Source organism: Artibeus jamaicensis, unplaced genomic scaffold, assembly GCF_021234435.1.
Source record: "Artibeus jamaicensis isolate MK-2021 breed Jamaican fruit bat unplaced genomic scaffold, CSHL_Jam_final scaffold_833, whole genome shotgun sequence".
Classification (NCBI taxonomy): domain Eukaryota; kingdom Metazoa; phylum Chordata; class Mammalia; order Chiroptera; family Phyllostomidae; genus Artibeus; species Artibeus jamaicensis.
The window spans coordinates 18,454,310-18,467,067 of record NW_026522056.1 but is presented as its reverse complement, the minus strand read 5'-3'; the positions used below and the strand labels follow the sequence as shown (position 1 = coordinate 18,467,067).

Below are 12,758 nucleotides of genomic sequence, written 5' to 3'. Positions count from 1 at the left end.
TTGGACCACATGGGTCTGTTTATGCACAGATTTTGGTTCAATGAATACACAGTCAGCCTCTGTACCCCCAGGCTTGGCATTCATGTATTCAACCAACCTGGGCTTGAAAACAGTATGTTCAATACATGACTGGGAAGCAGTCTGACCCTGGTATACAGGTATGTGATCTCAACCCACTTTAAAAACTGTGGAGTCTTATATCCACCTGTTTGGGGTCTGCCAAAATTAGAAAGATTGTCGAATTTTGCTCTCAGTTTCTTACAAAGTCAAATTAATTGCAGGTTTAGAAAAGAGGCTAGGCAGTAAGCATTTTCTCTGTAACTTTTGTGAATGTATCAGGACATGGCAAGCTGCATGGGTATGGACTGCGTTGGGATTGCCCCTCCTGTTTCCACCTCGTCCCAGTCCCTCATTACTTTAAGTTACACAAATCAGAGTCAACTCTGCGCCCCTGATTTCCTGACCACTCAGCTAAATTCTACCTAGAACATACCCCATCCAGAAAAAAGGGGGTGTTCCTCCTAAAACAGACCCTGAGACAAGAACCGAATGCAGTTTATTTGAAATAAGGGAGAGAATTGAGAGCAGCATGTGTCCCGAACCAGGCCCTCACTGGTTGAGAGCAGCCTCTCGAAGCATGAACGCCCTCCCTGGCACCTAGGGGTAGAGCAAGCCCCACCAGGCAGAAGAGGGGCCTCGGGCAGAGCAGCAAAGAACCAGAGGTGTCTCCGGTGGGGAGCTGTCAGCAGGCATGGAAACCGCCCCTGCAGGTGCAGTGGACTGACGGGCAGGTCATGGGAACACGGGGGGGGAGGGGAAGGTGACGCTGACAGCACATGCTATGGAAGGGTCAACAGAGGAACATAAAGAGGATTCGGGCTACTTATATTTAAAGATATAGGGGAAATTACTTGATGAGAATTTGAACAGAATCAATACTATGGATGAAAGAAGGAGGAAAGCAAAAGAATGGATACCATGACAATGAATGCAAAATGGAGGCGAGTTACTGAGATCCTTTTTGAGAAGGTCATTGTCATGATGGTTAAGGGGCCTTGACGTGTTAAAGGAGAAGATGCACACGAACAAAAGGAAAAGGTGTCCTGGAGGGGGTACAGTTAAGACAGTAAACTTGACATCCCCCATGGTTCCCTGCAACTAACATAATCATTCCATGTATGTGTACAGCGTCCGGCAGAAGTAGCACCTGCTTCATGCGGTGGGCAGGGAAAGAACATGAGTGTGATCATTTATAATTTTAATTTGAACTGTTCACGTAAAATGTCATATGGTGTGCTTAAGTGTGATACTGTTATCTTACTGAATTACATGCTTATGATTTTGTAACAAAAGATTCTGTGGTAAAAAGTAGGGGTGTTATTTGTGCCAGACCCTGTATGTTTCAACCCACAACTGGCGTCACTTCCTCAAGTGCCAACCCTGCAGGAAGACGAGGCTGTGGCACAGTCATGCTTGATGTCCCACTGCAAGCCGGCTGACAGCCTCAGTGTGACTGTCCAAGGCACGTGCACACTGGGAAGAAGAATCACAGGGAAAAGCAGAAAAATCCACCTTCATTAGGTAATCAGATCTTTCCAATAATCCTCCATTAAGTCACCTGATTTCATGACTTGGAAATCCTTTTTTATAAGTGGAACCGAATCAACAAAACAAACAAGCAAGCAAAATACCCCAGAGGCTTTACTGAAATAAAGAACAAACTGACAGTCACCAGAGTGGAGGGAAGAGGAGGATAATGAGGAACAAAAGGGGAAGGGTTGTCAAGGAACATGTACAAAGGACACGTGGACAAAGACAAAGGGGGTAGGATCTAGGGTGGGAGGTGGGGACGGTGGGGTGGGGTGGGGGTGAGTGGTGGGGGGAATGGAGACAACTGTACTTGAACAACAATTAAAAAAAGAAAAAATAATAGAATGGAAAAGAAGAAATTAAAAAAAATTACTAACACATTCTAAGCGGAAAGCCTTATTTCAGCATATGTGTATATTTGCTACTCTACCTATTAATGCCAAGTTTTATATAAAATAAATTGTTAAAGTTTTAGATGCATAATTAGAAACTTCCAGTGAGGTGTTGTGTTTACATGTACATTCAGGCATAATTTCTGGGGAGCAGTTTAGAATTTCTATGTCAATACATGTGCATGTAAAGAAAACCGTTTGTTCTGAGCAAATATGAGAAATTAACTTTTAATTGTTAAGTTACTGGTTGTAAAATTATTTCATGGAAATTCTCCTAAATAATGACTCTCCTGAACTAATCAAATAAATGCCAGAAATTAAATATAAAAGTACCTCCAAGATCAGCTAAGGCAAGATTTCAATCATAAAAAGGTTCAAATAGAGAAACGATTCTGTTTAGTGATGTGTGAAAGCATACAGCCAGACTCACCACGGGCAATGATGGTCCATCTTCAAAATACACCTAAAAAAACCCAGACAGACACAAAGCTCAACACCCCGTAAAAATGTAGCCCCATTAAAATATAAAAACAGACTTCAACGTTATTTCAAAGGACCAAGCAAAATATTACAAAATTATTTATCTGAAAGTTGAATAACAGCAAAAGTCCTCATCTAAAATACATAGCCAGTTCCGGTTGTGATACAATCAGAGAACTTTCGATTCAAACGTACATGTTTTAACATCTAAAAACAATGCAGTGTGTTAACATACAACTGTCTTATGCTAATGAAGTGCAAAGTGTCAGCAGATTTACAGAAAGTCTGGATAAAACTTCTCCTTTAAGAGCAATCCCTAAGCCAAGTAGCACCACGCTTGTGGGTATGGTACGTAATCACATCAGACTATCGTGACGCTGAGTGAGTTATCTTTATAAAGACGGGAAAGAGTCACAGAACAACTATTTACTAAATCAAACTAGCCAAGTCTGAGCTGCCAAAACTCCTGTACTTCATTCATGTCAATGTGAGTCTGGGGGAACAGGACGACGGATGCTGGCCCTAAACTGCACTTGTTATTAATGCGAGTGATTGTGCCAGTTCTATTTCCTAAATAAGGGAGAAGAGGAAATAATGTGGAAAACTGAGAAGTGCACTCAATAAAAAGATCACCGGCACGCAAACAGGTCAGAAATAACGGCTTTTCGTACTTATCGCAGACGGAGCAGTGGTGGCAGCGGTCGGGTTTGATGAGCTGGCATCTGTCACAGTAGCGGATTGCTGGGGACAAGAAGATCCACTTAGCCTTCGACTGAACAGTGAGTGGAACATGCCACTAAACGGCTCTTCCCGTCTATTCAAGTTTAAATTCTGGAAAGCATGCCCCATTTAAACGTGGTAAAAATGAGATGTTGAAACACTTAAATGGAGTGACTTGCCAACAGTCTCAGTTCTCTGGAGAGGTTGCCCACGGACACAGAATCTTTGGGGGAAATTTTTCTAGGGGTCTGCAATTGTCAGGGGTTATGGAGAGGCTCCCAAAGGATGTCAATATGTCCGTTTCTATCTGAGTGTTTTAAACAGAACGTCTCTCTCAGCTCAATGAAGTGTTTCCTGTACCCTGCCAGGATAACTGGGAGAGGATACAATCATATTTTAGAAATTTTATGCGAAACACATTTTAGAAATTTGTGAGTAAACTCTCTTAGTTGCTTAAACAGGGAAAGATCTCACATCTCTGCTGGGTGGGGTGCGAGCCCAGAAGTATGAGAAGTACTGACTTCAGTACTAATCCAGTAAGAATTTCAGCCCTTGTACCTGAAGAGCTGCTCCTTTGTTCTCTAATACAGATACCAAGACAATTACGAATCACTGATTTGGAGAGGCTCTTTCAGTCCCAGGCATCTGGACAGCAGGCAAGCAGGCTACCAAAATCACAGGAATGCAGTTATCAAGTGGCACTCCCGTGGGACCCGTAAAACCAAACTAACTTAAAATTTGGAAAAAACTTGCAGTAAATAATTACCAGGGTTATGTTAACTAACATTATCTCTGAAAAAGGAAACAGTGGCTTTATACTAAAAATAAAACCAGCTCTTCTCAGACAACAGGCCTACATGGAGCCATCTTCAATACTGAAGTGAGTTCCTGATCCCCCCTCACAACTCCCATTCTCAGGAATTGCAGAGGCGAACAGCATGGCCTTGCTGCTCAGCTCCTGCATGAAAAAGGCCCGCAGGTACGTTCCAGCGATGCTACAAGGTCCCACTGGCTCCTGCCAAGTACTGAAGTGGAAGGTGGTGTTGTCCAGAGACATATGTGACCCACATGGGGACTGTTAAATCCTCTGGGGGCTACCTTCAAATAACTAAATATCTAAAATATTAGAAGATATCATCAATACATCCCTGGCTGGTGTGGCTCAGTGGGTTGTGGGTTGAGCATCAGCCTATGACCCAAAGGGTCACCGGTTGATTCCCAGTCAAGGCACATGCCTGGGGTGTTGGCCAGGTCCCCAGTAGGGGGCGTGTGAGAGGCAACCACCCATTGATGTTTCTCTCCCTCTCTTTCTCCCTTCCTTCCCCTCTCTCTAAAAATAAATTCAAAAAAATTTTAAAATATATAATCAATATAAAAATATCAATAACATCCTTTATGGGTTTTTTATACCATCTCTTTGAAGACTCTTATGCACTTGACATTTAGAGTTACATTTTAAGTGCTTAGTAGCCACCAAGGACTGGCCTGTCTTCGTGGGATAGAACCAGTGACATAAATCAGACAATTGCCACTTGTTCATTGAGAAACAGTAAAAACAAAGAGGAAAAAGTTCTATCTGACTTAGATTCAATAATAATTTTAAGGGGAGTTAGAAACAAATGTAAACAGAAAATAGTAGTGAGATATTTTACATCCTTTTCTTCAAATTAAGTCTTTGAAATCAGTTGTGCATTTTATACTTAAAGCGCAGCTCAGTGCAGACTGGCCACAGTTCAAGTGCTCAACAACCACAGGGGGTTGGTGGCCACCAAAAGGAGCAGCCCAGGTCTCAGGTCACACACGGGGCATGTCTTGGTAGGCAAGGGTCAACAGTGCATGTGTGTTAATTTTCAAGACAATTTTTAATTATATCACTTCAAAATTATCTTCAAAATCTGACCCAAGTAGAAGAGATTTGCTATTTGAGTTGCATTTATTAAAAAATTAACATAAATTTTAAAGATGAAAAATCATACCAGTACCTTAATTACATTTTATATAATTTGTTTAATTGCTGTAAAGACATTTGAGTGATCAATGTTATGTTTATTGTAGCTATTGCTCCTTTAAATAAGACTAGGAAGGTCTATAATTAAACGTTAAAAGTGAATACTACTAGAAATCAAGATCACAGGTATTCACGGAGTCCCACCAAGTAGGCAGAAGAGAACTGGAGCAGGTTGTGATTTGGTTCAGATCCCTGAGCCTCATGCCACTCATGTTTCCACTGTGTTTCATGCAACTGTGCCGTAAAGATCGCATAGCATCAGAGATACATACAGCACAGTGTTACTCAGCACGTGCTCGACAGCTTCAAGTGCAGAAATGCGCTCCCTCACAGTCACCCCGAGCTAGTGTGAAAGCGCCGACTCCCGACACCTACCTCCAGACATGGTCCTGGTGCAGATGGGAAGGTCTCTGGCCGCCCGCCGAAGAACCTCCTGGTGGGCTTCTCCCCTGGGCTCCCTCTCCAGCAACTCTTTCTCTGCGTAAGAGAGATGGAACTGTGGAACGGATTGAAATGTTAATCAGCGTTTCCAAAGACATGATAACATACTGATCCACGAGCCCAGAAAAGGGCATTTAGAAAATATTAGTGGTATATAGTATATAAATTCAGAGAGCTAATAGAGATTGACATCTGGGCAAGTCTGTAAGCCTCACAGTTTATTAGTTTATGGATCTAAAAAATAGAATAATAATAATAATAATAATACTTCCTCAAATGTTTATGAGACTCAAGAGGAACACAGTATGTAAAAGTGCTTTCTAAAGTACAGATTTCTATCCAAATATTAGTATATAAATAGATAAAATGGCAAACTAAACAAATTTGGCTCAACGGATGAACTTTTCAATTGGAGCTCATTAGGAACAAAACAGAAACAAATCTATCATGTATGTTTTCTCGCTTGAGTCTTAACATGGGGGCAATTAATCCCTGAATTCTCTCCCAGCACCCAAAACGGACTAATCACTGCTTGTACTCCTTATACTTCCAAGCAATTAAAAAATACTTATTTGAGAAAAATGTAAGTTTGTTTGGACTCCAATATGACAATTGCAAAAAAAAACAGTTTTAAAAGTCTATTTGCACTTGCTCACTTTCTGAGCTCACCCAGAATGTCTTCTGTTCTGGTTCTAGAATCAGCTATTTCTCCAAGGAACCCTTGTCCCTTTTACTGGAAAACAGTTTTAGGAACCAAGATCTGTGCTCAAATACAGTTTTCAGATTAAAAAAAGTACAATTTTAAAAGGACATACCAATTAAGAAAAAACTAGAATCTAATAACAGACAGAAAACTCACAGAACTGTACTTCTTTTTCCTAGTTCTTTTTCACTTAGAAAAACAACAAACCTATTAGCTCATAAGTACCAAAAACAAGCAAATTAAAACAGAACTTTTTCTTTGCCTATGCAGTTGGCAAGAGTTTTTTTAATAACATACAAATGCCGAGGGTCCGATAAATCTAAAAGTATTATATGTAAATCCTTTGAGGAAACAATTTGGCAAGTGAGTTAAATTGTCTTGGTCTAGTGATTTTACCTATGGAACTCATATTAAGAAAACAATCCCTAAATGGATAATGCTCTGTGTACAACCACGTTAACAATATTATTTGCAATGTGAAAAGTTGGGGTCAGTTGGAAAATTCAAGATGGGATGTAACTGAGGAAATGTTTACATTTCAGTGAGAATATTATGCTATTATTAAAAATGAAAATAAGCCAATGATGAACTATTATGTGAAAAAAGTAACTGGAAAAAAATCCAAAATGTAAAACAAATTAGTGTTTTGGGATGTTTTTCTTTTTCTTTTTGCCTAGTCTTCATTTTCTAAGTATAATTTAGGATGGTTATATTACTTTTATATTGGGGGAAAAATCTTACAAATTGAAAAAAAGCAATTTAACAACTGGCTATGAAAAAAGTATATTTTAATTCATGTGTTCCAAATCTCACATTCTCTCAATAGTGTGAAATATATAAATATTACATTCTTTTACTACCTTTCTCCTACTCTTTGAGTCCCATTTTTCAAAGATTTTTGGCACATAAGAGCACCTTCTTGTCAACTTAAGTCCAGGACCCTCATTTGACAAGTGAGGAGTTTCTGGCTGCTAATCAATTAAGAAAATTAGCCCAAGATCTTGTATTTTATTAATTGGATAACTTAACATTCTTCACCAGCAAGCAAGGGCTCTTTCTTTCACAACAAAGGTCTGCAAAAATCTTTTGATCATGTATATTATCAGTTAAAAATAATTTGAGACCGCAACTGCCATACAGTATGTACATGTGTATGTATATGTACACACACACACACACACACACACACACACATGCCCACTATTAGTGAATATGTTATGTGCCTTAGATGGGAAATTTTAAAAAGAAACACTACAAGGATAACATATTATATAGAAGTCATGCTATTTTCCTCCACGCTCCGATGGAGGTCCTGAGCACACCCACTACTGGATGTGTCCACTGTCCATGGCATGATGACAAGGACGGAGCCTTGATGGCCAACAGAGCTTTGGTGCAATGTCAGCAATGGCTATGCCACACGCTAGCACTCGATGCCTTGCCTTAGGACAATCAGCTAAGGTTCAGAACCTATTGCTACATCTGCAAAAATGGTGATAAATAACATCCATCTCACACAGTTCTATGAATCAAACACAGTGAATGTGTGTTTTGTGGAAAAACCACCCAGCGAAGCCGGGCACAACTGCTCCATCGGCACTGTGGCGTTGCTCCTGTGTTTTGAATCATTTCATTTTTCCCCACTGTATCCAACCACTATTTCAACCCTTCTCTGTTCCTCCAAACCTCACTCAGCCCAACTCCCTCATCATTCTTAGCCAATCACCTCACACATAATTTGAGGGAGAAATCAGAAGTCATATCAACTTCCTGCCAAAACTTTAAACACCAACTTGCATCTATACACCTAACTTCTTCTCTACTTTCAATCACTTAACAAATATTTATTGATTACCTTTCACGGGTGAGACAGGACTTTAATACCGGCAATGGATTAGTGAACAAAAAAGATAAAGCTCATGCCATTTTAGGGCTTATATTCTAGGGATGTTAAAAAATGGAATATGAAACGTGTTACAGAGTGATATGCTATGGAGAAAAATGGAGTAAGGTCTGGTTTATAGGGAATGCCAGGGGAAGCAGGGTTTTGCTGTTTTACATGGAGCGTCCATGGTTATGGAAAACCTCAAAGACAAAGCACCCCTTGAATCTAGACATAGTGACAGGAAGAAAGCGGGGTACATGGTCAGACAGGTGAAGAGTGCTCCCGGTCAGGGAGAAACAGCAGTTTTCAAGAAACACGTGTAGCAATGCTGATGGAATGGCAAGGAGGCCAATGGGACTGAAGCAGCAGGAACGAGAAAGGAGGGGGGATGGGCTCTGGGCCGGCCGTGTGCGCCCTGCTAGGCTACAGTGGGCAGCCAGGCTTCTACTCCGGGCGGGCTCACAAACCACAGGAAAGTCCTGAGAAGAAGAGGAATATAATATGACCTGTCTCGTTTTTTAAAGAAAGACTCTGGCTACCGTGCTGAAAATGTGCAGAAGTCTGAAAGCAAGGAGACCTGTTGACGGGACTGCACTGTGCAAGGGAGAGAGGATGGGGGCGTGGCCAGAGGAACCAGCTGGAGGTTTAGGGGCATGAGCTCAGGCTGAGGGCCCTCACGGGTGTGGATGGACTGGCTGTGGGTCTGAGAGAAGGGCAGCCGCCGAGGATGACCCCAGTGTTTTCCAAACAACTGGACGGATGGAGCCGCCACTGCTGAGACAGGACGATTTTAGAAAGGGGGTTGGGGTGGATTAAGGGAGTAGGTCGGAAATCAGAAGGTTGTTTTCAGGTATGTTGAATTTGAAATTCCTATTAGATGCCAAATAGGTAGCAGTAAACTAGTCTGGAGTTTAGAATGCAGGACCCGACTACTGATGTTAACTGGAAAAAAGCTACAGCAATGAATGAGACGACATGTATAGTCATGATGTATGTAGATAAATGAAAGAGAGGTCCAGGGACTGAGCTCTGGGATAATCCAATGCTTTAGAGGCTTAGGAGATAATGAGGAACCACCACATTATGAAAATGGAATTATTTGAATGAGAAAGAAAATAAGAATACTCTAGAAAGAAAAGAATGCACAATGTAGACAGAAAATGACATACAATGAAGAAGGAGTCCAGTGTAAAATGGGAATTCAGAGACTCAGACAAGAGTCGCTGTTGTCAGAATAAGGAGCCTGGCCTTCACCCTGTGGGGTGGCTGAGCAGAGACAAGCAGCACAGTGGCGGCATCACATTTGTTTCCAGATGGGTCACTTCACTCTGAGCCAGAGGATGAATTCTTACAGGGTTCTGAGACGGGAACACAGACAAGACTGAAAATGGTGACACCAGACAGGAGGAGACTGCACTGTCTCAGACACACGAGATAACTGAGACCCTGAACTGGCTAACTCGGCTGGTTAGAGCATTGTCCTGCTTCACCAAGGCTGTGGGTTCGATCCCTGGTCAGGGCACCTACAAGAGTCAACCAATGAATGCATGGGATGGGTGGAACAAGTGGCTATTTCTCTCTCTCTCTAAATTCAATAAATTAAAATTTTTTTTCAAAAGTAAAAAATAATTAAAAATGAATTAAGTGAATGACTGGGAAGGAAGGAGTTGAAACAAAAAGGGAAACATTATGGAGTGAAAACATCAGCAGAATTTGGACGCTGGCAGAGGGGTGAGGAAGCTGGAAGACCCAGGCATGGCTGCCAAGCTCCTGCCCCAAATGGCAAGGTGAATGTCAGTGGCACTCACCGGTCTGAGACCCGGGTGAGCCACAGTGTGGGGAAGGAGAGGGTGGTGAATTCAGTTTTTGATGTGTTATAATCGAGGTGTCAGTGGGATGATCAAGAAGCTCTGTTTGGCAGGGAGATACAAGGTTGAACGTGAAGGGAGAGGTCAGAAGTAGACATACATTTGGAAATTTTGAACACAGAGGCCATTGGCAAGGTCATAATCATCAGCACAGTGGATGAGATCACCTACGACAGAGGTCAGCATTTTCCTTCAAACCTGCAACTCAGGCCAGGACGGGGACGAGAGATGCCAGAAAAGAGGCAGATAGGATGGGGGGAGAAAAAGAGGTATGAAAAGAAAAACAAGCAGAAGGTAGGGGAAAAGCTACAGTTAACACATTTGAGGCCTAACATACTGCTCAATGCAAGGACTGTGGCTTGGTTTTCCATATCCTGTCCCAGGCCCCACAGCACAATGACTGGCCTTTGGGACCACAGCTGCATTCAGACAGGTCACTTCAGGAAGCAATTTACAGTGATGCCCAGCCTTTTTTTTTTAAAGGCTCACCTACTAAAACCACACTATTGTTCCTGGGACAGGGTTTATTTCTATTCAACAAACATGTCCTGACCTAAGGGACAAGGATATAAAAATTAGTAAGACTCAGTCCTCTGCTGCAAGATTTAACCAAGATTAAAGACCCAGAAACAAATAGCCAGAATGATCTTTTTGAAATGCGTATCCGATCCTATCAGTTTACTTAAAAGCTTCTGTGGCTGAGACAGCTACTGACCCTCAACATCCATTCTTTCCTACTTGTAACATGGCCCATATGGACATTAAGAAAAAAGACAACATTCCCAGCATTCTGCACAAATATATCATGGCCATATAACTAAGCTCTAAATGTAAGTGGAAATAGCATCAGCAACTTCTACAAAGTGTCCTTATCAAGGATATTCACTTTTACTCCTCTTTCCTAATTTTTCTGGCCTGTTGGCTGGAATGCAGACATGATGGCTGGAACCAGAGCAGCCGTCTTAGGCCAAGAGGTCACCTTGGGAATGGAAGCTGTATGTGTCAGAGCAACAAAATAGAAGCCTGGATACCCGCCAGCTGTGGCCTGGCTACAGACTTTGAATAAGAGATTATATAATAATTACTTTGTTGTTGTTTGGTGCCTAATAGCCAATTAACACACCATCAGGATGATAATTATAATAGAAGCATGTCCACCTTCAGCTCTATCTGTTCATCCACCCATCCACCCATCCCGATGTCTAAAGTAGAAAATACAACGCATAGCGGATTTAAAATTGGAAATACAATGGTCATTCAGTGCAAAAAAACATATTTACCAAGTGAAAATCCAACTATTTACTAAGACATCAATATTAAAAATTATTACACTAAGTTTACAACATTAATAAAAATACATAAAATTCATTCTCCAAGTCATGTTAGTATAGTTGATTTCTAACTTTAGGATGGCTTTACTAAGATTTTAACTTACTTCTTTTGAAGGATTCATTGGCAACGTAAAGATGGTTTTCCAATATGACCAGACGAACATCGCAAAAAGCAGATGATAAGCGATCAGGCACACAACTAGAGTGAGAAAAACGTGACTGTCACTGTCACATGCGAACATTCACAAATGATCTGCTCGCTCTAAAATGCCAAAGCTACCAACCATAACAAATGCATCCTATTTTGAAATTTTAGTAGTAATTTTTATTATTGTCAATGAGTTCATTTGTATCATACTAGAATAGGCACAACCCAATGAGTGAATTTTCATACCTAAAGCAAGATACTGGAGAAATCCCTAGTAGGCATAATTAGATCCACGGCCCTGACCAGAGCCCGCCCACCCTCAGGCAGGCCCATCCATCGCAAAATGGCTCACAGGGGCCTTCCCTAAACTGTGAAAGTGGGCAGGGTGCCTGCACCTCTAACTCACAGGCGCAGCATTAACCAAACGTCAAAATGCTCAGGCTTGAAGAACTTCACTTCATGGGCCAAGAACAGCAAAAGCGGTTCCTACTTGAGAAGCTATTTGCTTACTTGCTCAGCTCTAGGCAAAGCTGGTGGCCATCACTGTTTTAGTGACAACAAGTTTAAACAGAGAACCATCTGGACAAAGAGAGATTTCTTCGAGTTCCACTCGAAGTGGAACTTTGAGTGTCTCATTTACCACATGGTGCAACTGTTAAGAAAAGTGTTCTGATCCTTTTTTTCAGGTTATATATATATATATATATATATATATATATATATATATATATATTTATATATATATATATACACACACACTTTGGTGTTGTATTCTTGAAGTACTATGAGAATATAAAATATTAATCCTGTATATGGTGAAAATGATTAATTCTGGGATATACATTAATATATAATAATTCTGTAAGATACAGTTGAATAAAATACACTAATTTAAAATACAGCATATTTGATATTTTAAGCATTAGTAGCAATTGTAACTTTTTTAAAAATGATACTCGTATTTGTAGAATCATTAAAAAATTAAATTATCCACTAAGGCACTTAAACCGGTGTGAGATATGTACAGCCAATGAGCTTTCCCGTGCATTTTGCGGGAGACACAGGCATGGGTAATGCTCTGAGTTGAAACAGGAAATGACTGATATTCCCGTATCTTGAAGCCACGAGCATCTTTGGCACAATTATGGCCATTTCAGGGTAGAGTCTTTGCCAGCGGCCTGACAGAATTCAG

General features: G+C 41.0%; 1 protein-coding gene across 2 annotated transcripts in view; it reads right to left on the bottom strand.

The window, feature by feature from the left end:
• The window catches only part of ZDHHC2 (zinc finger DHHC-type palmitoyltransferase 2), a 49,686-nt gene that overhangs the window by 15,457 nt on the left and 21,471 nt on the right, over nt 1-12,758 (bottom strand). Inside the window, exons 3-6 of one of the 2 annotated variants that reach the window (XM_053660051.1) lie at nt 11,523-11,617; nt 5,566-5,667; nt 3,134-3,203; nt 2,413-2,445 (exon numbers count right to left, since the gene is read on the bottom strand). In XM_053660051.1, the coding sequence (XP_053516026.1) occupies nt 2,413-2,445; nt 3,134-3,203; nt 5,566-5,667; nt 11,523-11,617 (300 nt within the window). Of the gene's footprint in view, nt 1-2,412; nt 2,446-3,133; nt 3,204-5,565; nt 5,687-11,522; nt 11,618-12,758 lie in introns of both variants that reach the window. The other variant, XM_053660050.1, reaches the window with a different exon arrangement.